This window comes from Arvicola amphibius, chromosome 8 (genome assembly GCF_903992535.2).
Source record: "Arvicola amphibius chromosome 8, mArvAmp1.2, whole genome shotgun sequence".
NCBI lineage: Eukaryota > Metazoa > Chordata > Mammalia > Rodentia > Cricetidae > Arvicola > Arvicola amphibius.
This window is the reverse complement of record NC_052054.1, coordinates 22,811,708-22,835,562: the sequence shown is the minus strand read 5'-3', so window position 1 is coordinate 22,835,562 and position 23,855 is coordinate 22,811,708. Positions and strand designations below refer to the sequence as shown.

At 41.3% G+C, this 23,855-nt stretch overlaps 1 protein-coding gene across 4 annotated transcripts in view; it reads left to right on the top strand.

The window, feature by feature from the left end:
• Window positions 1-23,855, top strand: part of Aig1 (androgen induced 1) — a 226,001-nt gene that overhangs the window by 37,260 nt on the left and 164,886 nt on the right. For all 4 annotated transcript variants that reach the window (XM_038338974.2, XM_038338975.2, XM_038338971.2 and 1 more), the window contains exon 2: window positions 7,909-8,064. In XM_038338974.2, coding sequence (XP_038194902.1) covers window positions 7,909-8,064 — 156 coding nt within the window. The remainder of the gene's footprint in view (window positions 1-7,908; window positions 8,065-23,855) is intronic.

The following is a 23,855-nucleotide window of genomic DNA, read 5'->3' as shown; positions in this document are numbered from 1 at the left end:
TCCTATGACTGTATACAAGCCAGGCATGTGTGTTTCTGTTGACAGAGATTTATGTCCTGCTCAGTCCTATAGCCATGCAGTCCCAAAGTAACACACAGAGGTCTACATTAATTATAAACTGGTTGGCCTATTATATCAGAATTCTTATTAACTAACTCTAACATCTTACATTGACCCATAATTCTTATTTGTTAGCCATGTGGCTTGGTACCTTTTATCAGTGAGGCATTCTCATCTTGCTTCCTCTGTGTCTGGGTGACAACTGCAGGCTGAGCCTTTCCTCTTCCCAGAATTCTTCTATTCTCATCACCCCGCCTATACTTCTTGCCTGGCTATTGGCCAACCAGCATTTTATTAAACCAATACAAGTGACAAATCTTTACAGGGTATAAGACCATTGTTCCACAGCATTTTCCCTTTCTTTTTCTTTTCAACACAAGAACTCTAAATCTAATCTCCTTTGTTTAGATAGATTTTTTCCAGACCATTACCCATAACAACTTGTAACCAACACTCTAAACAAAGAAAAACATGCATAATCCATTTTGGGGCAATGTGGGCATAGTTTTCTAGGATATTTCCTGCTAATTAGGGGTGCTTACAATCTTATGAGCACCTAAAGAAAATGTAGGATTATTGTCAAGGTCTGACTGGAATATTCTGTGAGCTTTCATCATCTCAGCCAACAGTCTTGAGACTGTTCTGAATGTAGAAGTCAGAGGAAACTCCAACAGAGGTCCTCTGAAATGTTGGATCATTTCAGAAATGAAATGGTAGGATCATGCACTCCTATTGGAGATTTTCTCAGGGGCTCTTCCTTGATGAAGCCTGATTTTTCTTAATCCAGAATGAATCCACAGCCCCTCATTTCCTGTGGAAACAAAAACTAAACCTCTTCTCCAATGTAACATATCTTTTGATTTAAATTTCGAAGTCAACACATTTTCAAAATATATATGTTGGATTAATCCAGCAGCATTTATAATCAAATGCCTTTTAGCGGCTGTTGTTCCTTCCTCAGCCATCAAACAATTAAAAGACAACACAATAATATACAGTATCCAGATTTGATGTGTATTTTCCATCTTTATGTAGCTTTATTTTAGACTCTAATTTCTTTTATTTATAATTTTAATTTTTGTTTTTTTGAGACAGGGTTTCTCTGTGTATGTTTGGCTGTCCTGGAACTCACTCTGTAGACCAGGATGTCCTTGAACTCACAAAGATCTGCCTGCCTCTATGTTGGGATTAAAGGTGTGTGCCACCACACTCACCTACTGTCTTTCTTTTTTTTTTTTAAAGGACTTTATCCTTTTTCTTTTTCTCCCAAGCTTACATATATTTTAAACACTCTGTAAACCATTTATAGTTTTTTTGTTTGAATCTATCTTTACTGTATATTTCTCTTTTTCTGACCACATGAGTCTTTAATTTGCTAAGCTATATATGGCTAGCATTAAAGCTGTGGCTTTGGCAACTGGATTTATCCCATTTCTTAACTTTCTGAGAGTCTAGCTTTATGGTGGAGGTACTGGCAGGAACCATGTTTATTGCCACAACTCTATGGAGTTTCAAGGTCTCTGCCACCACCAAGAAGCATGCTGTCAGCAATTCATAAACACCATTTAAGTGTTTTGTGGTGTGGTGTCTAAAAGAGCTGCAAGATTTTTGCAGCTAAAGCTGAGTCAGGAAGCCTCTCTCTGCAAACAGAGCCCATCTGAGAAAATATTTCTGTCAATAAGCTGTGCTTAACTCTGTGTGTTTGTGACTTCCTAAGTTCTCTTAGTTTTTATGCAGATATAGTTGTCTATGTTGGCACCATTTGTTGACAGAGATTTCTGTCCTGCCCTGTCCCATAGCCATGCAGTTCCAATGTAATACACAGAGGCCTACATTAATTATAAAGTAGTTGGCCTATTAGCTTAGGATTCTTATTAACTAACTTTTACATCTTACATTAACCCATAATTCTTGTCTGTGTTGGCCACGTGACTTGGTACCTTTATCAGTGAGGCATTCGACGACTGCAGACTGAGCCTTTCTTCTTCCCAGAATTCTCCCATTCTGGTCACCCCACCTATACTTCCTGCCGGGCTACTGACGAATCAGTGTTTTATTAAACAAATACAAGTGACAAATCTTTACAAAGTACAAGACCATTGTCCCACAGTATGTTACCATCAATGTATATTCCTAGTCTCTGTGTTAAAGAAACAGCAACAGCTCCTGCAAGTTTTTCCTCCTTCTCCTCCTTAAGCTTAGACATCAGGAACAGTTTTGTAGTGCCACCCTCTCCTCACTGTGAGCTCTTACTTGGGGAGGTGCTCATAGCCATTCTGGTGAGGTTGGGGGTCACTGTATGTAAGCTGGAGAGAGGCAACACTGGTGCCAACCCACACTCTCCATTTTGTTCAGTCTAGGCCACCAGCCCATTGTATGGTGGCACCTACATTTAGGGTGGGTCTCCAACCTCAATGACCCTAATTTAGAAACTCCCTCACAATCATGCTCAGAGACTTGTCTCCTAGGTTTTCTGTCTCTGTCAAGTTGTGATACCAGCTACCACATACTATTTATTGCATATCTGTTTTTAGAAATTCTTTCAGTTTTCTTCTCTTCTAGAATGAATTTCTGGTTTTCCTTTTCTTTTACATTTTCCTTTCCTTTTATAATTTCATAAAAGCATTCTTTCTCCAAGGCATCTATTTGCATAAAAACCCTTTACCTGGCCTCATGTTCATTGGTATCAGTTTTTATGTGATGCAGGTTGAATATGCCTTATTAAAAAATGCTTGGAGCTATGAATGTTGTGGAGTTTTTTTCAAGTACCCTGGCCTGAGGATGGGACTAATGTCTAACAGAAAATTCATTTTTAAATGTGCCTTGTACATTTAGCTGGATGGCAGTTTTTGTTGTTGTGTTCTTTATATTCCTTTTAAAAAATATTGTATTTTTAGCATCATTCTTTAGAGATTTCACATCATGCACCCCAATCCTACTCACTTCTCAGGCCCTCTATATCTACTCCTCACCCCATCAGCATGCACCTCCAATTAATCAAAAACTAAATGAAGCAAACAAACAAGCAAAAAAACCACCTTGCTCCTCCATCTTTCCAACAACTCTTTCACTCATCCTAGTGGCATGGAGAGCTGCCGTGTGTCACCCAGTAGACCCTTTTGTCAATCACCGTACTGGCAAAATATTCATTGCAATGAGTCATTGGTCTGGTTCAAGTCCTCTGGCACACCATCCTCACTGAACCCTCACTGAAACTCCTCTCAGACATCCTACTGGTGTCTCGCGTCATGGAGATACTGTGGCTGTGGCTATCGATTTGCAGGACCAGTCCCTTCCTGCACTCCAGCAGGTCATAGATGGGGTAGATGTTAGGGTGTGCCAAACCGAGACCTAGGGTATATATAGGACTGGGTGGTAGCTGAGCTGGTTAGTCTTGGCCACTGGGACTGCCCCCTCAGAGGGACAGAACCAGCTCTCCTAGACCCAATGCTATAGGGGCCAGCTCTCCCACACCCATGGTGAGGGGTGGGTCCATCTCTTCTGAGTGGAGGTGGTCAGCTGCTGGAAGGCTTTTTAAAAATACAATATTCTTGATTGATTCTTAAAACATAGTTACATATCTCACATGAAGTTTAGAGGTTCTCTTCCCCATGGGGATGCTATAGATTTGCATTTTGACATTAGCTCATCAGATGAAGTGAACATGGTGCCATATTGACACTCAGAGTTTTCTCATTCCGGATCGTATGGATTTTGGGGTAAGGTATGCTTAATCTGTATAACTAATAGTTATGAAAGTCTTCACATCTGTATCTAAAAAATGACTGATATACTTATAGGAAAATCCCAAATATTTTATATTGGCTCATCAATTGAAGGCACAGAGAGTGCCATTGACTATATTTAAGAGTCTTAAAGGGCAGAATAGTAGTGAATTCATGTGTACTAGGAAACGATGGTGGAAGTTTAAACTAGACCTTTTTCCTTGTCTCTGTCTACTGGGTAAATTTCCTTGTTTCTCGAGCTATATAAAGCAAGTGACTTCCAGATGCTTATGCTTCATTGGCACCAAGCCAAGTGTCCATTTTCTTTGCCTGGAGAAAAGTGATCCTGTAGGTATTTTCATATGGTACAGTGCTAAACTTCTTGAGCTCACCCAAACCTGCCATGATTCCCCTGCCCTAAAAACTAGGGGTGTCTTGAGTTAGAAGGGAAGGATTGAAAGATCAGCATAGGATACTAAAAATATGTACTGAAATACAGTAAAAAAAATAATATCATGTCAATATACTCACTAATCAATGTTGGGAAATGGAATGGTGTCAACACCTGGAGCTCTGATGTTCCTCTCATACTTTCTTCTTTTCCAGAGGTATCTGAGTTCAGGGTTAATATTTAGCCTTACATATTTGTGTGCATCTGTGTGGGTGTGTGCCACATGTGTGTGCCCACAGAGACCAAAGGAGCCCTCTGGAACTGACATAGCAGGCAGTGGGGCATCTCTCGGTGGATGCTGAACTCAGGTCCTCTGTAAGCGCATCGTGTGGCAACACCACGCCGTCTCCAGCCCGAGTTCAGTGTTATTAATGCCCATGTGTTTCCTCCTGTTTTACTGCCTGTGTATGTATCCTGACATTTGCATTTCTCACAATTTATTTTAATAGTGTCAAAATATTCTTGTTTCTCTTTTTACTTTAATATTTTGTTGTCGAGATCAGAAAGTTTTTGTTATGAGATGTGAATTCTGGTGTCTAAATCTGGCACAATTTATTCAGCCTGATATTAAGAAGACATGTAGATGACTCCATCTCTGGTAAAGCAGTAAAGGCTGAAATCGACTTTCCCCAGGTGTGTGTACGGACGTGGAGAAAGGTTTCTGTAGGGAAGTGGGTCTCTACCTTCCTAATGCTGTGGCCCTTTAATATGCTTCCTCACCTTGTGTGATCCCCAACCATAAAACTGCTTTCTCTGCTACTTCCTAACTGTAACTTTGCTACTATTATGAATGGTGATGTAAATATCTGTGTGTTTCCAATTCTCTTAGGTGACCCTTGTGTAAAGCTTATTTCACCCCCAAAGGGTCACAACCCATAGACTGAGATTCATTGCTTCAGGACATATCTTTCCCGGTCCGGTCCCCATGGCAAGAGTGCCTAGGAATCGCTACATTACTAGGTGTTGTTTGTTCTACAAATGTTTGTCCAAACTGTGTTCCCACTGTAAGCTCTGGCTGAGTCAGACTTACTTGTATCATGGTTTCGATGAGAAATGCTATCTCATTGTGGCTGTAATTTGAATTCTCCTAGGAATTGGTCCCACAGGGCACTGGATGCTGACTAACAGTCATGGGGAAAATCATTCCCTGGTGTGGTCTCTGATGTCTCACACCCCGCGAGGGCTTCCAGAGAGGTTCAAACATCTTAAATCTTACGATATAAGATGACAAATGTCCTAAGTAGGGAATTGTTCTCTGACTCATTTATCTCTGATTACAAGAACATGATGCTGTTTGTCCCCACTTCTGTGTTCTTCTCACTTGTAGCAATCTCGGCGTCTCCCGCTCTGGCTATTTATAAAACGACAATAGAGTCTAAGCCATGGAAGCTAAACCAGTTTAAATTATGGGGAAAGATGGAGCATGACTATGGCTTTGGTAGACTAGTAATGGCAGGGTTCAGGGGAAGCCCCAGAACCTACGCTTCTGACAACATGTGTGCTACAGGGTGAGCCCACAGCTGGAACCAGATGTTGTTTTGTGCCCAGGGAGGATCCATGCACAGAACTTCCACGGACTCTTCCCACTGCCAATGTGGAAATGCTCTTTTCCTTCTAAAGTATTTGTTTTGTCCTACAAAGCAAGGAGTATTGCATCCTTTAAAAATAAGTCCTCAGTAAATTATTTCTGCTTGAAGAAGTCAGGAAACTTCTGAATCTACAATTTCTTTGGTGTTAAGTAGATAAGATCTGACCCCAGGGAATATATTTTCTGTCCTGTAATCTCATTTGTCTAAGCCCTGGTATGCTGCCTGCACTCAGGATCCCCAACTTTGGCCCTACTTCAGGAGGTCGACACTATTGGTTTGCACTATTGCAGGGTTCTCCCTATGCCTCGGCCCAAGGAAAGTCTGACTGTTGTGAATAATTCCATTTGTAATTGGTTTGTAATACCAGAAACTGTATAGAGACAGTGGTCGCAGCATCTCCATGTCACTTGGGAAAGGTTTGATTTCATCAGTACTAAAAATATAAGAGCCACTCGGTGTTCATAATGGAAGGCTACTCCATGTCAGAGTGGATCTTTCTGCTCAGTTGATTTCTGTATGACCAGATTTCTGTCACTCCTGTAGCAGAAGATGCCCAGTGATGCTCAGAGATGGTCTCTCCGCACCTAGCTTCTTATTTAGCTCGTGCCCCTCCTTTAGAGAGTATAAACAGACTACATATGGGAGCTTTCAAATAGTGAATATGCTGTTCTGACAAGTATTCTTTCTGTCGAGTCTGCATAGGTGTGTGTGTGTGTGTGTGTGTGTATGTGTGTGTGTGCGCGTGCATGCATTTTTATTACTCCAAGAATAATGAAAATGGAAGTGGTGGGGTTTATTTTGTTGTTTTTTTCATTTCGAATCATTTACTCAAATTCCCTGCAGATCAATGGCAGGTCTTTTAAGGTAGCAAAATTTAAAAAAAAAAAAACTATTCCTGAGAATTTCCTTCATGTATTTTGATCATATCTAACCAGATGCCCCTTCCAGCTCCTCCTTATCCCTCTCCAACTTTTTATAACTCACTGTCCCAGATACTTTTGTACTGCTGTGACTAAATACTTTGACGAAGGCACCTTACCAAAGAAAGCATTCAATTGGGGGCTTGCTTACAGTTTCAGTGGGTCAGTACATGACCATCATGGTGGAGAGCATGTCACTGTAGCAGTATCTGGAACTTCCATTTATCTTATCCTTGAGTGCAAGTCAAGAGAGAGAGAGAGAGAGAGAGAGAGAGAGAGAGAGAGAGAGAGAGAGAGAGAGAGAGAGAGAGAGAGATTACTGGAAAGAACGGTGTGGGCTTTTGAAACCTCAAAGCTCATCCTCAGTCCCACACCTTTTCCAACATGATTACACTTCCTAATCTTTCACAAAAAGTTCCACCGACTTGGGACCAAGCATTCAAAGGTACATGCCTGTGGGGCTCTTCTCATTTAAACCACCACATTGAAGTGGGGAGGGGAGAAGCAGGGAGGGGAGCAGAGAAAAATGTAGAGCTCAATAAAAATCAATAATAATAATAAAAAACCCACCACATCCACTCAGTCACGGCTGCCTTTATGTGTGTGGCTGTGAGGCCATCCCCGGGAGCATGGTTAGAATACTAAGAGTACCGACTCTCTCTGCCCCAGCAGCCCTCTAGTGCCTCAGCTATGGGCAGGGCTTTGCGAGCCCCTCCCGTGTTTCCACTGCAGTTTTGACTGGTTGATCTTGTGCAGCTGCTTTGCAGGGTGCTGCAGCGCTCTGAGCTCATGAGGGCCAGAGCTCTGTCATATTTCACAGCAGCCCCTCCCCATCCCTGACTCTCCAGTAGTTTCCCCAAAATTCTGGCTCTGACAATCTCCCCATCCCATCTTCTGTGATGTTCCCTGAGCCTTGAGGGGAGGAAGGGAATGGAAGGAGTGTTTTTAAGACGAGCCCTCTCACTTACCTTATTAATTGTCAGCAAATAGACAAACCAACAAACAACAGAAATCTCTGGTTTTCATTCTCAGGGTGAGCTTCGTAATGAGGCACTGGACATGTTCTCTTTGTGTGTCATAGTGCAGACACAGCCTGCCTTTGGGCTCGGAGCTTCAGTCTTTGCAGCTCTTGCTGACCAGACTGGGTGGTTGTCTCCTTTCAGGTTATCCAGGCGGTCTTCTTCGGCATCTGTGTGCTGACCGATCTCTCCACTCTCCTGACCAGAGACAGCGGGAACCAGGAGCAAGAGCGACAGCTTAGGAAGCTCATCTCCCTCCGGGACTGGACTCTGGCCGTGCTGGCCTTTCCTGTTGGGGTTGTGAGTATGATAGCACAGAAGCGATATGGGTCCTACTTTAGATCTGGCTTGTAGAAACGAGGACTGTCGGGTGGTAGAGGTGCATGCCTTTAGTCACCGCATTTCGGAGGCAGAGACAGGGGAATCTCTGAGTTTGCGGCCAGCCTGGTCTACAGAGTGAGTTCCAGGAGAGCCAAGGCTGCTACCCACTACACAGAGGAACTCTTTCTCAAAAACACACACACACACACACACACACACACACACACACACACACACACAAGATAAAAATGAGGGCTTTGCATAGAAGAGCTCTTCCATTAGCTGATACTAGGATGAGAACCCAGGACATTGTGGGCTCATGTACGAGGCACAGAACCTAGGACCTCAAGGGCTTGTGTGACTGAGCTCCATGTTGGCCCAGGATTTCTAAGGTTTCTAAGCTGCCAGCGCTACAGACATTTTATTCCCTTGTGGTGCTGGAATCTGGATGTCTGAGGTCACGGAATCCTAGAGTTGGTTTCTTTTGACGCCTGTCTCTTTGGCTTCAAGAAAGCTCCCTTTACACTGTTACATTCTCCCCCCACTGCGCCAGTCTGCGTTTTGATTCCCTCTCCTTATTAGGAGATCCATTATGTCAACCAGAACTCTCCAGAGTTACCCTCACCTACTGTCATGTTCTGAGATTCTGGGGCCTGAGCTATATCAGTTGGTGAACTATTTGCCATGTAAGCACAAGGCTTGCACTCACCCCTGTAGCTTTGTTAAAAAAAAAAAAAAAAAAAGAAAAACCAAAACCAAATGGGGTGTGGTGATTCGCACTTGTAGTCTTCACACACACACACACACACACACACACACACACACACACACACACACACATACACACACACACGCACGCACGCGCGCGCACACACACACACACACACACACACACACACACACCCCACATGGTTCAGTCCCAAACGTTTTTTCTTGAGTAGCCTAAAATTAAAATAATAAGTATCCACTGGGTCAATTGTTTTAGCACTTTGGAGTTAAGAGGAAATCAACATTAGCTATCACTTCTCTCCCCCCACTGGGCCATTCGCTGGTATTACTTAGATAATGCTGCTCGGTGTTTGGTCTGTCTGGCTCCATTGATTTTCTGTTTTCAGTTAGGTTCCCTCCATCGCTCAGCTTCCTTCACAAGTCTCTTAATTTTCCATTGTCTGCACATAAACTGTGTTTCTTTACAGGCCCCAATGCGTACAGCCTCACCATAGACTTATAAGTTAGGTGTAGCTGAAAGAATGTGGGAATTTTTGTGTATCTCAGATTGTGAGAGCAAGTTAAAACTACCTTACGTAGCACAGTTTGAGACCTTTCGTTTGCTCCCTGATTCTGGCAGGAACAAATGGAACTTCCAAGGTCATGGCTAGCACATAGACTGAGTCCAAACTCAGCACGAGAGGACTCAGAAAATTCTTTAAATCCTACTTTTGGCTTTTTTTCATATTGGCCAAGTTAGTGTTGGCAGAGACTTCCATGTTCTTAGCACAGAGTTGACAATTTCTGTGTGCTGAATTTTGTTTTCATGGATGAAGTAGCCCTGTGTGTGCTCTTGAGAATAGCATAAGGGCCAGAAGAACCTTAGAATCCACTCATAAACCTTCTCGTTTTCCTTTTCTTCTGAGTTCTAAGTGCATGAGTGCTCAGATGGAAACTTTCCAGCAAACCTCTCAAATCTTATTTAAATATTTTGCATGATATCTATCTATCCATCTATCCATCCGTCCGTCCGTCTGTCTGTCCATCCATCCGACTGTCTGTCTGTCTGTCTGTCTGTATGTATGTATGTATTCTTTGATTTTCCTTTATACAATTCAAATACTTAGGCATTGTGCTAGCACAGACTTGTAATCAGAATACTCTGGAGGCTGAGGCAGGAGGATTATTGCTTTAGACCGTTGTGGGTTGCATAGTGAAATCTTGTCTCAGAAGGTAAATTCATCGGCTTTCTATGAATTGCGTAAGCAAAAATTCCCATGGCATGAAATGTAAAGACATGCTGCACAGAAGAGTCAGGCCCTGAAACCCGAGTGTCTGTGTGTGAAATTGTCTCTTGGTTTGGGGGGGAGAAGCAGCACTTTTCACCTTGGCCATCTGCATCCACCTAAGGTCACGCATTGCACTTTCCCAGCCTGAGCACACCCCTTCCCTGTCAGGTTGGTCAGCTAGGGACTGTTGGCCCTGCCTTTTCCCTGTGCTGGGTACCAGCTGTACTTCCTGATGAGCAGGAAGAGAGTGAGCTATAGAGCCTGACTGTGCTGAGTCAGCAGTTTATGTACCGCGCGCGCGCGCGCGCGCGCGTGTGTGTGTGTGTGTGTGTGTGTGTGCGCGCTCTCTCTCTCTCTCTCTCTCTCTCTCTCTCTCTCTCTCTCTCTCTCTCTCTCTCTCTCTCTCTCTCTCTCTCCCTCTCTCTCTCTCTCCTGTTAGTATGGACACCAGTTGTTACTGTCTCTAGTTTTCCCAGTCCTCTTGCAGAGTTGCTTCCCAATGACATTTTCGCCCTGAATTTTAAAAATGCCTCTGTATGTTTTGTTCTCTCTCCTCTCCCCTGCTTCCTTATCTCTCCCCAATGTTGGCAAAAGTCTTTGTTGGTATTCTCTCAAACTGACATGATGTTCACACTGTCTCCCCTCTCTGCGCTCTGTCTTTGGCTTTGCATCTTTTCACCCAGGCCCCACCTCTGTCCTCATGCCGATGCTGGAAAAGGAGTCATCTTCAGTTGAAAAAACAAAAAAAAAGCACCTGAGAGATGGATTATTCTAAGGTTCCACTAATTTTATTGTATGTTTACAGATGATAGAAATTTAGTGCTGTTATCATTTTAGCTCAAAATAAATCTTCACCCAAACACTTGACTTTGTCATTTGCTTTCACCTTCCTCTTCCTGAGGTCGCTTCTTCAAGTGTTCTCAGTGACCCTCTGTATTTGCTATGACTTCAGAGACTTCTCTATTTCTCTGTAACTTTCTCCATTTTGCTCCTCTTCTTCAGTGGGTCTAGAACCACACCAAAGCTGTGTTCCTATCACTTAAGACTTTCCTCAGTGTTTGTTTTTTTTTTTCCTTCTTGCAACAATGTTCTGAGAAATCCCTGGGAGAGATGTGTTACTCTCCCCTAGGCTTCTGACCTGTGGGGTGTTGTCTCACATGGACAGCCAAAGACAGTCAAAACCCTAGAAAGGGATAGCATTAGCACCTAGCATCTAACAGATCCAGTTATAACACCTGCAGCAATCTGTAGTAAAAGATGCTTAACAGGTCAGGTGAGGAAGGATAGTATTTAAAGCAAGAGCTTTTACTATTTTGGCTAATGCAGAACCTCACTGAGCAAACTATCCCAAAACTATCTCATGACGGAGAGCACTGGCCTGATCTGAGCCTCCTAAGGTGGAAGGTGCGGAGGCTGGGCTTTGAACCCTCTAGGTTTAAAGAGGTGTCCTTGGCTCTGTTACCTGCTTACATGGTGACTGCCAGTCTTGCAGAGTTGTCCGTGCTGCTTTATACCAGCTCCCTCTGTGTTACTCTTTCTCTTCGTCAGTTTGTTACTGGGAAAGCCATATTTCCATGCTACATGTTGTAGGCAGAGAACACAAAAGCAGGGTAGTGAATTAGATGACGTCTGCTCAGACTGTTCTGAAAAGTTTCTTGGCCAGAGCTGTTCTTGGTCCATGTTTTCTCCCTCTCTTACTGTCTCTTTCTCTGTTTCTCTCTGTCCCTCCTCTCCCACTCTCTCTCCTGCGACAACCAAAGTAGAGGGAAAGACCCATACAGCCTATCTAGGATCTGTAGGTTTTATATTGGTGCTTCCTCCGGGAACAAGGTTAATTGTGAGCCGACAGCAATTGCTTTATCTGAGCAGGAAGTAATGAAAACGTCTTTGGTCTCTCTTTGGACCTTACACAAGGTACCTTCATGGTACCTTTTACTCCCAGGTTATATAAAAATAATGAAGTATCCCAATCACAGATAATTAAAGTGAACTTTTGTCTCAGTGTGACTGTGACATGGAGAAGCCAGGCAGGGTGGCTTGAGCTAACAGAGCATGTATCATCAATTGCTCTGTCGATTCCCATAAAAAGTGAAGCTGGCCGTGATTAGTGATACTAATGTCCGGAAACCACCACCACCACCCCCCAAACCTTGCAGCTCATTTTGAACTCTCTAGAGGTGGCTCTTACCATGTGCAGTTTGTTTCTCAACCCTGTCACCCTTTTAAAGAAGCCTTACAAATAATTCTGTGACATTATGCAGTCTGGAAGCCCTGAAGCTCCCTAGGAGCAGTCCAGGGAAGAGTGTTTTGTCTCCCGTGAGTTTGTTGACTCTCGTGCTGGCAGATGCTATTATAGCTGAGAAGGTAAGCATATCCCTTTTAACTACAAAAGAAAATAAAAGAGCATGGCGAGTTTGAAAATGCCCCTCCCAGAAACCCTAAATGTGTCTCTGACTGCCAACCATGCAAAAGGAACAATTGCATGTTTTCTGTTCATTCAAACCATGCAACCCTATTCATCTGCAGCTGCTGAGTTTGAATAGTACCCATAATCAAATCTTACCACGTCCGTCACCAGCACATCTTTGTTCTGGTGCTGCCTTGGGTTGCTCCAGCCCAGATGCTGCTCCAGCCATCCCAAAGTGTGTGGGTTTGTGGAGAGGCCCTGGAGGTTTAGATCTGTTCTATCCTGGGATGGGCATCCGGAGTGTGAGAGCAAACCCGCAGGGGCATAAATGAGCTCCTCTGGAATTTGTCCTTCTTACCGAATTTAGTCTTGAAGCTGTTTGCCAAGTAACCATTTCTGGTGTTATAATCTGTCTTGTAAACACTTGAAGATTTTACATGACCCAACAAACTGGAGGCTCTTACTTGTGTGGTAGCTCTTCCTTAGGAAACACAAGGAAAACTAACTTTAACACCTCAGTGCAAAGTCTAAGAATGCCTTGCCATTCTCAGGGGTCTTCATCTGTTGACAGATTAGCTAAATCTAAGCTCTCTTGAAAAAGGTTTTGAGATATATGCAAATTTGAATTGCTGTACTCCTGAAATTCAGGAAACAAGAAACATTGTTTTTCTTGTTGAATTTTAAATGCAAAGATTGGCTTTGATGGGAAAATGCATATTACTATTAATGGCTAATTTTCAAAGTTTTTGTTGCATGTTATTTATTCTGTTGTGTTTGTATGCATACACGCATATGTGGGGTGCGTGGTGTAGCTTGCTTGGAGCTTGTGGATCAGAGGACACCATGCCAGAGTTGACTCTTTCCTTATGCTCAGAGTGTTCCATGGATACCACTCAGGTTTTCAGGCCAAGGAATAAGTGCCTTTAGGTGGGCAGCCAACTTACCAGCCCATAAATGCTAGTTTTTATATATGCTAATGTAACACATAATTGAAATTAATTTGATTCTAGTTGAGATTACAACTGAAAACAAATGTTTCCCTTTTTTGAAATTTACAAGGAAATATTTTTGAAGTTCTTTATTTAATTTAGTCTGTAAATTCTGGATTTAACTTTAAAATATACTTATCTGCTAAGACTGTATCACATTTTTATATACGTACCTAAAATCAAACCCTTTTCTAGTTTCTTTAAGCCTTAGCTGTTACCTTGTTCATTTAAATGCTCCCTGGCTTTCTTTCATCTTTGAGATTAAAAATATAGTATCAGCCAAGTAATATTTTGTTGTAAACCCTGGTTTGCAGCAGTGGGCAAAGGTGCTTGATACCCATCCTGGTAACTTGAGTTGAATTCCTGGGACCAGAGTGGAAGGAGAAAATATTCCAGTAAGCTGTCTTGGGACTTGTACCATCAATCCATGGTACATGTATGCCTAGACATATACATGCTGACTCCACAATAAGTGAAAATATAATTAACCAAAACCCAGTCCATTTTCTGTTGAGTGAATCACATGCTTGCCCCTGCATAAGAATGAGTAATTGACTTTAATTGCCCAGTGACAGTAGGTTTAAAGGGGAAGACCCATTCAAAGTCAAATAGGCAAAACCATCCATTACAATCTTGTTTCTGGACAGATTTAAGCACAAAATCTCATCACTGTAAGAAATTTGAATATGTCAGGTTTCAGTTTTAGAAGGCCAGCCTTATTAATTAGCCACATTAGCATGCAGATTAAAACGGACAATATCCAGACGTGTATCTAAGATATAGAGAAGTAGTGTGAAAGAAGGGGAAAGTATTAGGGGTGGAAGGTTTGGGGAGGTGTTCCAGGAAGATTGATTTTTGAGCTCTGTTTTGAGGGTTGAGTGCTCTGAGCCACTGGGCCAACTCTCCAGCCCCAGCGTTTCTTCTGCTCTCTCAGTGCCACCTATGTTGATTGTACACTTGCTGCCTAAGGTTCCAAGGCATAAAAAACATACTTGATAAAGCAATTGGGATCACGTCTCTTGCCTGTGTTCTCAAGGCATGGAGAGGAACACAGCTCTGCAGGCACTTATCCAAGGATGTTCTCCATCAAGCAAATGTATCGTCCCTGACCCACCAGGAATGGATTTGTCTGGAGGACCCACTGGCTAAAACCATTGTATTCCTAAAATGAACTGTGAGGGGATCTAAGAATGCTGGTGGGAGCAAAAAGAAGTGACGCTGTAGTGAGAACTTCAGTTGACCATGGTTTACCCTTAAGGTTGGACTCTTGCTGCTAGACAAGTCTGGGGCTTTTCAGAATCTTTATAAGATTTAAAGTGGAAATGAATAGGATTCTAGGTAATTTACTCTTTGCTTACACTGATACAAAATATAGAGGCAGAAAAGCTGAGAGACCAAGTGTGAATGTTTTGTTTTTTCCATTAATTCTCAGTATCATTCTGAGTACATTATCTCAATACACTTTGAGTTTTGACATAAACTATTTAAATTTGACATTTAATGAATTAGTTATGAGAGAAAAGTAGATTTCTAGGGCAGTTAGCTAAATGGTTTATGTTTAATTTCTGAAACTCCCTATAGAACTTGGTTTAGATTACTAACTCAGGACTTCAGATAGCTAAAATCAGTGTGTACAATCTTCCTTTATTCTCCCTGGAACTTGTAGAAAATTATCATTCTTTTGTGTGTCATTTCACAGGGGTTTCTAGAGGCAAATAGGAAATATCTAAGAAAATGAAGATATCACCTCTCCATATTTTAATTGTTAAGTAATGTATACATTTGAAATTTGAGGGTATAAATAATTAGACTTGATCTTAAATAGCATTAAATAGTGTGCATATATTATAAAATAGGTGATCCTGTTCTCAGAAATATGACTGATGTGGGCTTTCCCCTTTGTATGCTGTGATTACCATTGATAAATAAAGGAACTGCTTTGGGCCTAAAGCAGAGCTATAGGGGAATAGAGCTAGGTAGGGAAAACTAAGCTGAATGCTGGGAGAAAGGAGGCAGAGTCAGAGAAGCATGTAACCCCCGCTGGAGACAGATGCTGGATTCAACTTTGCCGGTAAGCCACTACCACGTGACGATACACAGATTAATGGAGATGGCTTAAATTAGTATGTAAGAGTTAGCCAATAAGAAGCTAGAGCTAATGGGCCAAGCAGTGATTTAAATAATATGGTTTCTGTGTGATTATTTCAGTGCTCTGAGCAGCTGAGGACCAACAAGTGGCCACTCCCTCTACATATGACTGTACAGCTTTGTTAAAGGTGCAGTGAGTGATGATTAAACAGACAAATGGAACACTTCATTTTTTTGTTTCTTCTCTACTTACCTCCTCATTTACCCTTCCCTTTTTATAATTCTTTCCTTTTCTCTGTGTCTTTCCACCTTAGTTCTTTCCTTCTTCATATAAAAAGAAGTGTGTTACTCTGAAGGTGTTGTGGAATTACTACAGTTTCTGTAGATGTTTTGAGGTTTCTCTTTACAAGCCATGGCTAGATCAGATTGTCTTGTGTTATATGTGCTGGGTATAAAAGTGTTTTTCTCCCTGACGGGAGAATCTTCTGGCTCTACCACCAACATGTTAGTTTCATTGTGTCCATGGAATTACCACCTGGGTGATTTGCCTTTTCACCTTCCACAGATAGCCAATCATGGGTAGGACTTTCATTCATCTCTTTTTATATCTCCTGTGCAAGAAACTCAGTGGGCATTAAGAGGTGGGAGATGGTGAGGAGAGAGTGTGGCCATAGTTTATACTCAGTGCTACTAAACAAGAAACACTCTTTCCTAAACTAAACCAGCACTATTGCTTCTGAAACTAAACCAGCAGTACTCCTCCTAAATACCTTTAAAGAGACACCTTCCCAGTAGTTCCTCTCTAGAGACTATTTTTCTGTAGGTTGGGTCTGTACATGATTTACTCATAGGCATCAACACATGTCCTAGGAATGTGGACGCAGTGGTGAGGTTTGGTACCATGCTGGGATGAAGAGAAGACCTTCATCACAGCAAGTGCTAGAAAGAGCCCTTCAGCCCCACTAAGAAGGGTTGCCCACATTGTCACGTGAGCCTACAGAGCTTCCCTTCTCCCCATTGTTTGCTTTACAAATCCATTACAAAATAAGAGGAATGCTTTCACACAAGTGCAGATGACTAGACAGAAAGAAGTGTCCATGTCCCTATGTCCAGGGAATTAAATGAGTGAACAAGTCCCCAGGGAACCCCTGGTAATGTAGGAAGTTTAAATCGGTATTGAACCAACAAAGGAAAGCAGATTCCAGATGTACTGTCACAGTTAACATTTATGTCTGAATATATAGAAAGGCTTACTGCAGCTTTGCTCCCACCCCTATTGCCTTGGGGTTTTAGAGAACACATCACATACCCAGGGGCCTTTGCTGTTGCTTATACTTTTATCCTAGCCTGTAAACAATCAATTCCTCTTGGGCCTCCTGAGGGTTCTCACCACCTCCCTTCCCTTGATGGTATGATCTACCAATGACCTAAGTCCTATCTTCTAACTCCTATGTGCTCCTTGTGGGGCCAGGTACCATGATAATGAGGGCTTTACTCAGTGAGCTATTTACCTCTAGGAACAGTTAAGGATAAGCTGCCAACATTCTCACCTCATTTCCCAGATGAGATGAGTTGCCTTTGTACAGTTGGCCTGCTTGAGGTCACTTGGCTGGTAAATGATGCTACTGAATCAAACAGGAGTTGAACCTAAGCCTTCACAAAGAGAAGTGCTCGCTCTTAAAAAGTAGTTTAAGCATTCAAACCCATCAGATGTAGACTTCCTTCTCAGTGCTTGTCTTACTGATATTCTCAGCTTCTCATATTAAGCCTGACCCAACCAACATTTCTAATCTGGAGGATGTATCAGAATAAGGAAAGGGAGTCCAAAGAATCTAGACAAAAATTGCTGTTGTTTTCTTTGTCTTTGAGAAAAGACTGTTCATGTGCAATGTTGTTGCTCACCCTTGATAGACTGTTTCATGCTAGTGAGACCATAGTTTCACACAGTTTTATATGACAGTTTGCAAAGTATTTGTTTTGCTAAGAAAGAAAATATTTCCAGCTTTGTCTTCTCATTTCACCAATTATATATAGACTTAAGTACCACAGACTTACCCAATGTATTTCTTAAAATTTGTTAAAATAAGTTTCTATCATGTGGATTAGCTACATTATTTTTTTAAAGATAGCTAATTATATTTGGTATAATTATATAAAAAATCTGCAGGGTTCTAAAAAGCCACAGTTTGTAGTTGCACAAGTTTAAAAAGTATTTTTGGAAAAAATGATATAGTTCATTTTACATGGGCTTATATCCTAACAAATGAATTATATCTAGTCAAAAATATTTCATTAGAATTTCAAAAGGCCATTTTGATCTGCTTCATCAAGAACATTTGCCATTAAATCTGCTTTCTTTTGTAAATTTGTAATGTCTTGATCCATTTTCAACTAGGATCTGGGGTGGTGTTAAGTCACATCAGACAATAATATTTCAGTCTCCTGGGTCACTGGATTTGTTGTTTGACAAAGAACTCCTGGAAGTAATCTTGATCTGCTTTTTGATTTTAATTTTTAGGGGATTACAGTTAAGCAATTGCTATGAGTCTCTGAAGAGACTTTGAACTTTGAAGCAAGTTTGATATTGTTATAGACTATGGAGAAGTTGAGATGAATGCATTCTGCATTATGATATGGCTACAAGCCTTTGGGGGTTAGAGAGTAGAATGGTGATTTGAAATAAAATAGCCCCAAAGGGATCTACACTATTTAGAAGTGTGGCTTGGTTGGAGTAGGATGGCCTTGTTCAAGGAAATGTGTCACTGTGGAGGTGGGCATTGAGGTCTCTTTTGCTTAAGCTTTGCTTGGTGTCACAGACAACTTCCTGTTGCCTGCAAGATGTAGGACTGTCAGCTGTTTCTCTGACACCATGTCTGCCTGCATACTGTCATGCTCCCTGCCATCATGGTAATGGATTGAACCTCTGAAACTCTAAGTGAGCCATTCCAATTAAACGCTTTCTTTATACGAGTTGCCAGGGCAATGGTGTCTCTTCACAGCAATGGAAAGTTTAACTAAGACACCTTGCTAGGTAGATCAGAAAATTCTCTTGCTGATGACTAGATGCCCTTGTTGTTTCTGCAAAACTGTAAGTGCCTAGTTGCTTTTGACTAAGACTACTCACTATTATCACCATCTCCTGTCTCCCCATCTTTCTCACGAAGGCTGTGCTATTCACCTTCCAGTATTAAAATAATAGTATATTTTCAAGTCACAGAGTGTGAGGTCTCATTGATATGTAGTCATCTAATGGTCGATGCTTCTAAAAAAGGACAATTCAGTTAATCCATTAAGTTTTATTAGATTATATAAATTAGATTTTTCTTAATTTTATTCTCAGATGACAACCTTTAGTTCTTGTTTCATTTAGCTAGACAGCTCTCCTATGTACTCAAGGCCTCTCTTTGGATAATCATGTTAATGTAATTGTATATATAACTAGACTATAGTCCCTCTTTACTAAAAACGAAAGAGAGATACAGAAATAGCAGGGGCTTGATTAGCACTTTTACAACGGGCAAGAGTTTACTAATTACTTTAGAAAATAAGCTGCTTACATCACTGCCAATTGACTGACAGTAGTTCTCAAAAATCAAACATGTCTGGTGTGAGCTTTATAGAGACCAGATTGATTATTTTGTTTACTATCACTTGTCAAAGAGAAAAGGATTTCTTTTATTTATCTTGATGCGGAATTCGATTTAAAATGGATCTGACTGTGAATTTCTGAAAAGGTTAGCGATTGTATCCATAATGGTAAAATGACCACATGATGGGCGTGATCTCAGCTGTATAAAACATAAGGCAGTTGATGGAGAATAAGCTGCAGTGCATTTTGGTGGGGATAATCCAGACTCAGACCATAGCAGGAACCATCCACTCACTCTGACATTCTGGGGAATAGCTTGCATGTGGGTGAGGAATACGGGCAAGGCAAGGCTCAGACACAAGTCAGGAGCAGCAGGTAGTCCAAGTCAATACTGCTTCTTTATCCTAGAGATAGGGATTTTCTAGAAGGAGGATGAACATGGTCAGATATTCCTCACTGAGATGCTTCAAACTCTACAATATGCTTATGACAAGCAGAAATAGTGGATTTTCACTATTTGTTCCCATTCAGTTCTGCTCTTTTCTGGCCTCATGTATTATGTTTGATCTAGAGGACCCACTTAGTGATTTTTAAAATATGTGTATGAATGCTCTGCCTCTGTCTTTCTCTCTGTGCATGCATGTGTATGAGTACATGCACAAATGCATGGGGTGTGTGTGTGTGTGTGTGTGTGTGTGTGTGTGTCTGTCTGTCTGTTCTTTACCCAGAATCAATAGCTGCATTCACTCACCTGAAATTCTTTGTGTTCTTCCCAACTGCAGGGTTTTCTAAAGGACTCAGAATTTGTTCTAAAACTTTCTGGCATTTAGTTCATTCTTGCATCCAATTATTAATCCATCTGAAAGTTTCACTACACTCCATGTACCAGAGAGTATTTACAGAGCTTAAAAACATTGATGAGTCCTTACAATCTGGCTTCAGACTCTGGGTTGGTCACTCATTTATTCTGAAGCTGAGAAAGTAATCTGATTTCTCTGAGTTTATTTCTTCATCTATAAAACCAGAAACATAATTGTAGTTATTGCTTGAAGTGTTTATCTCAACATAGTTGTGATGCCAAAAGATGCTGCTTGTCAACTCTCTAATCCCACATATTATAGAGACCACACAACTGTAAGCCAGCCCTACTAAAGCACTGAGAAAGAGTCCCTTCATCAAATGAATTCAGAATTAAAAAATATGTATAGTAATGGAGAGAAAGTCAGCGATTGCCAAGTGCAGGGAGGGTGAACAGCACAGGGTTGGTATGGGGGAATTTCTCTGTGGTATAGAAACTCTTTTGTGTTGAGGTCATTGGCAGGGGCCCCACAAATATGAGTACTATGAAAAATGTCATAGAACAATGTACTTTGCCATTCCCTCACACAGAATGCATGTTAAAACTGGCTCAATCTGTACAGTCTTTAGTTTAGCTTATAGCATACTCCAGCATCTGTCTTCTGCTTTGAAAATGCACCATGCCCATGGGAGATGTTACCACTAAGGAGAACTAGATAGCTGTACCATTTGGTAGTTCTACACTTAGAATTTTGAGGCTGCACCAGTATGAGTTCCCATGAGCTGTGAATTAGGGGTCTCCTTCCCCCCCACATCCTTGCCGGTGTTTTCTGTGTCTTCTTGATGATGCTTCTTTTGACTGCAGTCAGATAATCTCAAAGATTTGTTTTTAATGACTTGGAAGCTTTGGTTAGAGGAATCACAAGCACTGAAGCAGAGAGAACAAACGGAGCTTCGGTGATATGGAGCGCATGAACGAGTGGAACTCAGCAGGGCATGAATTTGGGGAAGATGCATGCAGTCAAGGAATGTGGAACCTGGGGAGGCTTTCAGGGATAAAAAGGAGACTTTGGGGTCATTTTACAAGGACAGTTTTGATTCTGTCCTTCCAGCCAGGAAGAGCTGCAGATAGTTTTTTTTTTTTTTTTTTTTTTTTTTTTTTTTTTTTTTTTTTTTTTTTTTTTTTTTAGCTCAGTTCTATAAAGGTAACTGTGAGACCAAGACAAAACGTCGGGTTAAAAGAAAACTGAAGCCAGTAATGTAGCTAAGAAGATTCTATGGAAGTTGAGAATAGTGAGGGCCTATTAGTGAGTGCGTAAGTAAATTATGGCATATTCAGACAGTTAGATTCTATGAGGCAGAGATTTTTCTCAGGGCTGGAGAGATGTTCAGTCGTTAAGAGCCTTTGCTGCTCTTGCCAAAGACCAAGGCTCAGCACCCATGTGGTGGCTCATAACTATCTGTAACTCCAGTTCTAAAAGATGCAGTGTCTTCTGGCACCCAAGGGCACCATACATACATGGTACATATATATACATGCAGGCAAACACGCGTGCATATACAATGTAACTATGTCAATCTCAAAAATAATTTATTTCCAGTTGTATAAGACTTAGTATAAACAAAATGGGGCACATTTTAATGCATATAAAAAGATTTTAAAATTTATAGCCCAAATTTGGCCTGTAGAAGTTGAAATTGCAAAGAATGTTTACTTTCTATACAGTTGTTTATGCATGCTTACACATTAAAATATTTTAATGCTTAAGTATGTGTCTGCTATATGTCTACATAGATGGCATTGTCTTCACCTGGGTTCTTTATGAACCAATTTCAAGATGGCATATTGACTCTTTTTATTTATTACAACCTGGGGGAAATCCATTTATAAAGAAAAGATGCTCAGTTTGACTCAATGTTCTGGAGTTGCTGAGTGTAGAGACCTCTTCTAGTGACAGCCTTCACATTGACATGATCCCAGGGCAGTATAGATTGTCACATGAGAAGGTATAGGGAGCACATGTATATGTGTCTGTCTGCTCTCCCTCTTCTTTCAAAGCCACCAGGATTCAGCTTAAAGAGCTCTAACCTAATGAGTGCCCTTAGCTCAACCTGCTCCTGTTCTAAAGTTCTCACTTCTACCATCATTGGACTAAGTTGCACCCTCATAATTTTCTTAACATGTTATTTTGGAGATTAACATTCTGTGGGAAATCAGGAGAAATTTGGAACACATTATATTCAGAGCATATCAGAGAGAACAATTATAGGCAAGGGAATGCTAGGGGAGAGACCTGTTTGGAAGAGAAGGCAGCACTAGGCCGAGAGAGGAACTGGACCACATAGTGATGGTAACGGAGGCATGCTGAGGACCCTACAAGCACTTAGGAATCTCAGAAAACAACAAACTGGAAACCATAGTATATACACAAAGGACCTATAGGGTGAGAATAGAAGAAAATATATAAATTAAATTTTAAAAAGAAGGGAAAGCTCTGACAGGACATTATGAGACAAGAAACCACCAAAGATGCCATTGAGTTCATATTTTTTTTGAGTTCATTTTTTTTGTTAGCCACATACTGCTGGGCACGCAGGCTATAGTTTGTTTACCCCGTGAAATTCCCTTGGAGGAAATTGAATTTTCATTGGCACGTGGTTATCCACTGGAAATAGCTTCTGGGTTAGAGATGGGGCATGTGTCTGCTTCTCTTTTCAGTTTTAGGACCCCATATGGTGCAGACCTGCTTAGGCTCTGTGCATGTTGTCTTGTTCTCTGTGAGTTTTATGTGTGTCCATCCCGTTATTTAGAAGGCCTTATTTTCTTGGTGTACTCCATTCTTTCTGCCTCCTCTTTTACAGGGTTTCCTGAGCCATGAGGGGAGGGATTTGATGGAGACATCCCTTTTGGATCTGAGTGTTCCAAGGTCTCTTACTCTGAATAATGTCTGGCTGTGGATGTTTGTATTTGTTCCCATCTGCTGCAGAAGGAAGCTTCTCTGCTGATCACAGAGCATGACATTGATCTACTATGAGTTTAGTAGAATGTCACTAGCAGTCATTTTATTGCTATATTTTGTGATGTTGTTTGTTTTTTAGAAAAGTAGTATTTCTTTTTACCCTAGGTTCTTGAGCTGTCTAATCTCAGGTTCCTGGTCACTCAAGCATCAGGTATGGGTTCTATCTTGTGGAGTAGGCATTAAGTCAAATCAGTTACTGGTTGGTGACTCCCACAAACTTTGTCCCACCATTGCCCTAGCATATCTTGCAAGCAGGACTTCATTGTAGTTCAAAAAATTTGTGGCTAGATTGGTGTTTACATTTCTTCTTTGGTAGTGTACAGTGTCTCTTCCTGTATCCAGGACACTAGGGCATAGGATAATGGTTCTGGGTAGGCACCAGCACAACTTCTTTATGTCCATTGAGTTGTTCCAGTGTTGTCTTCAGCAATAGTTTGTAGAGAGCAACCTTTAGTCTTGGCAACAGTCTAGGTTATTTGGGAAGTCCATGGGACCCCTTTGGCCAACAACTCAAATAGATGTAACTCACTGTTGGTATTAGAAGCTTCATTTGGTAACAAGAAATGGTCAGCTGTCCAGTTTGGGAAGCACAGTGTGTATTTTTAACCTCCTTATCAAAAATCACGAGTCCGTAGGTGTATAGATGTATGTCTATGTCTTCAATTAGATTCTATCAATCAGTGTATCTGTTTTTGTGCCAATACCTTGCTGTGTTATTACTATAGTTCTGTAGTATGACTTGAAATCAGGAATGGTAATACCTCCTGTGGGTTTTTTGTTATTGTTTTATCTATCTTGTATGTGTGTTTTCATATGAAACTCAAGATTGTCCTTTCAAGAACTGTAATAGTGTTTGAATTTTGATGGTGACTGCATCAAATA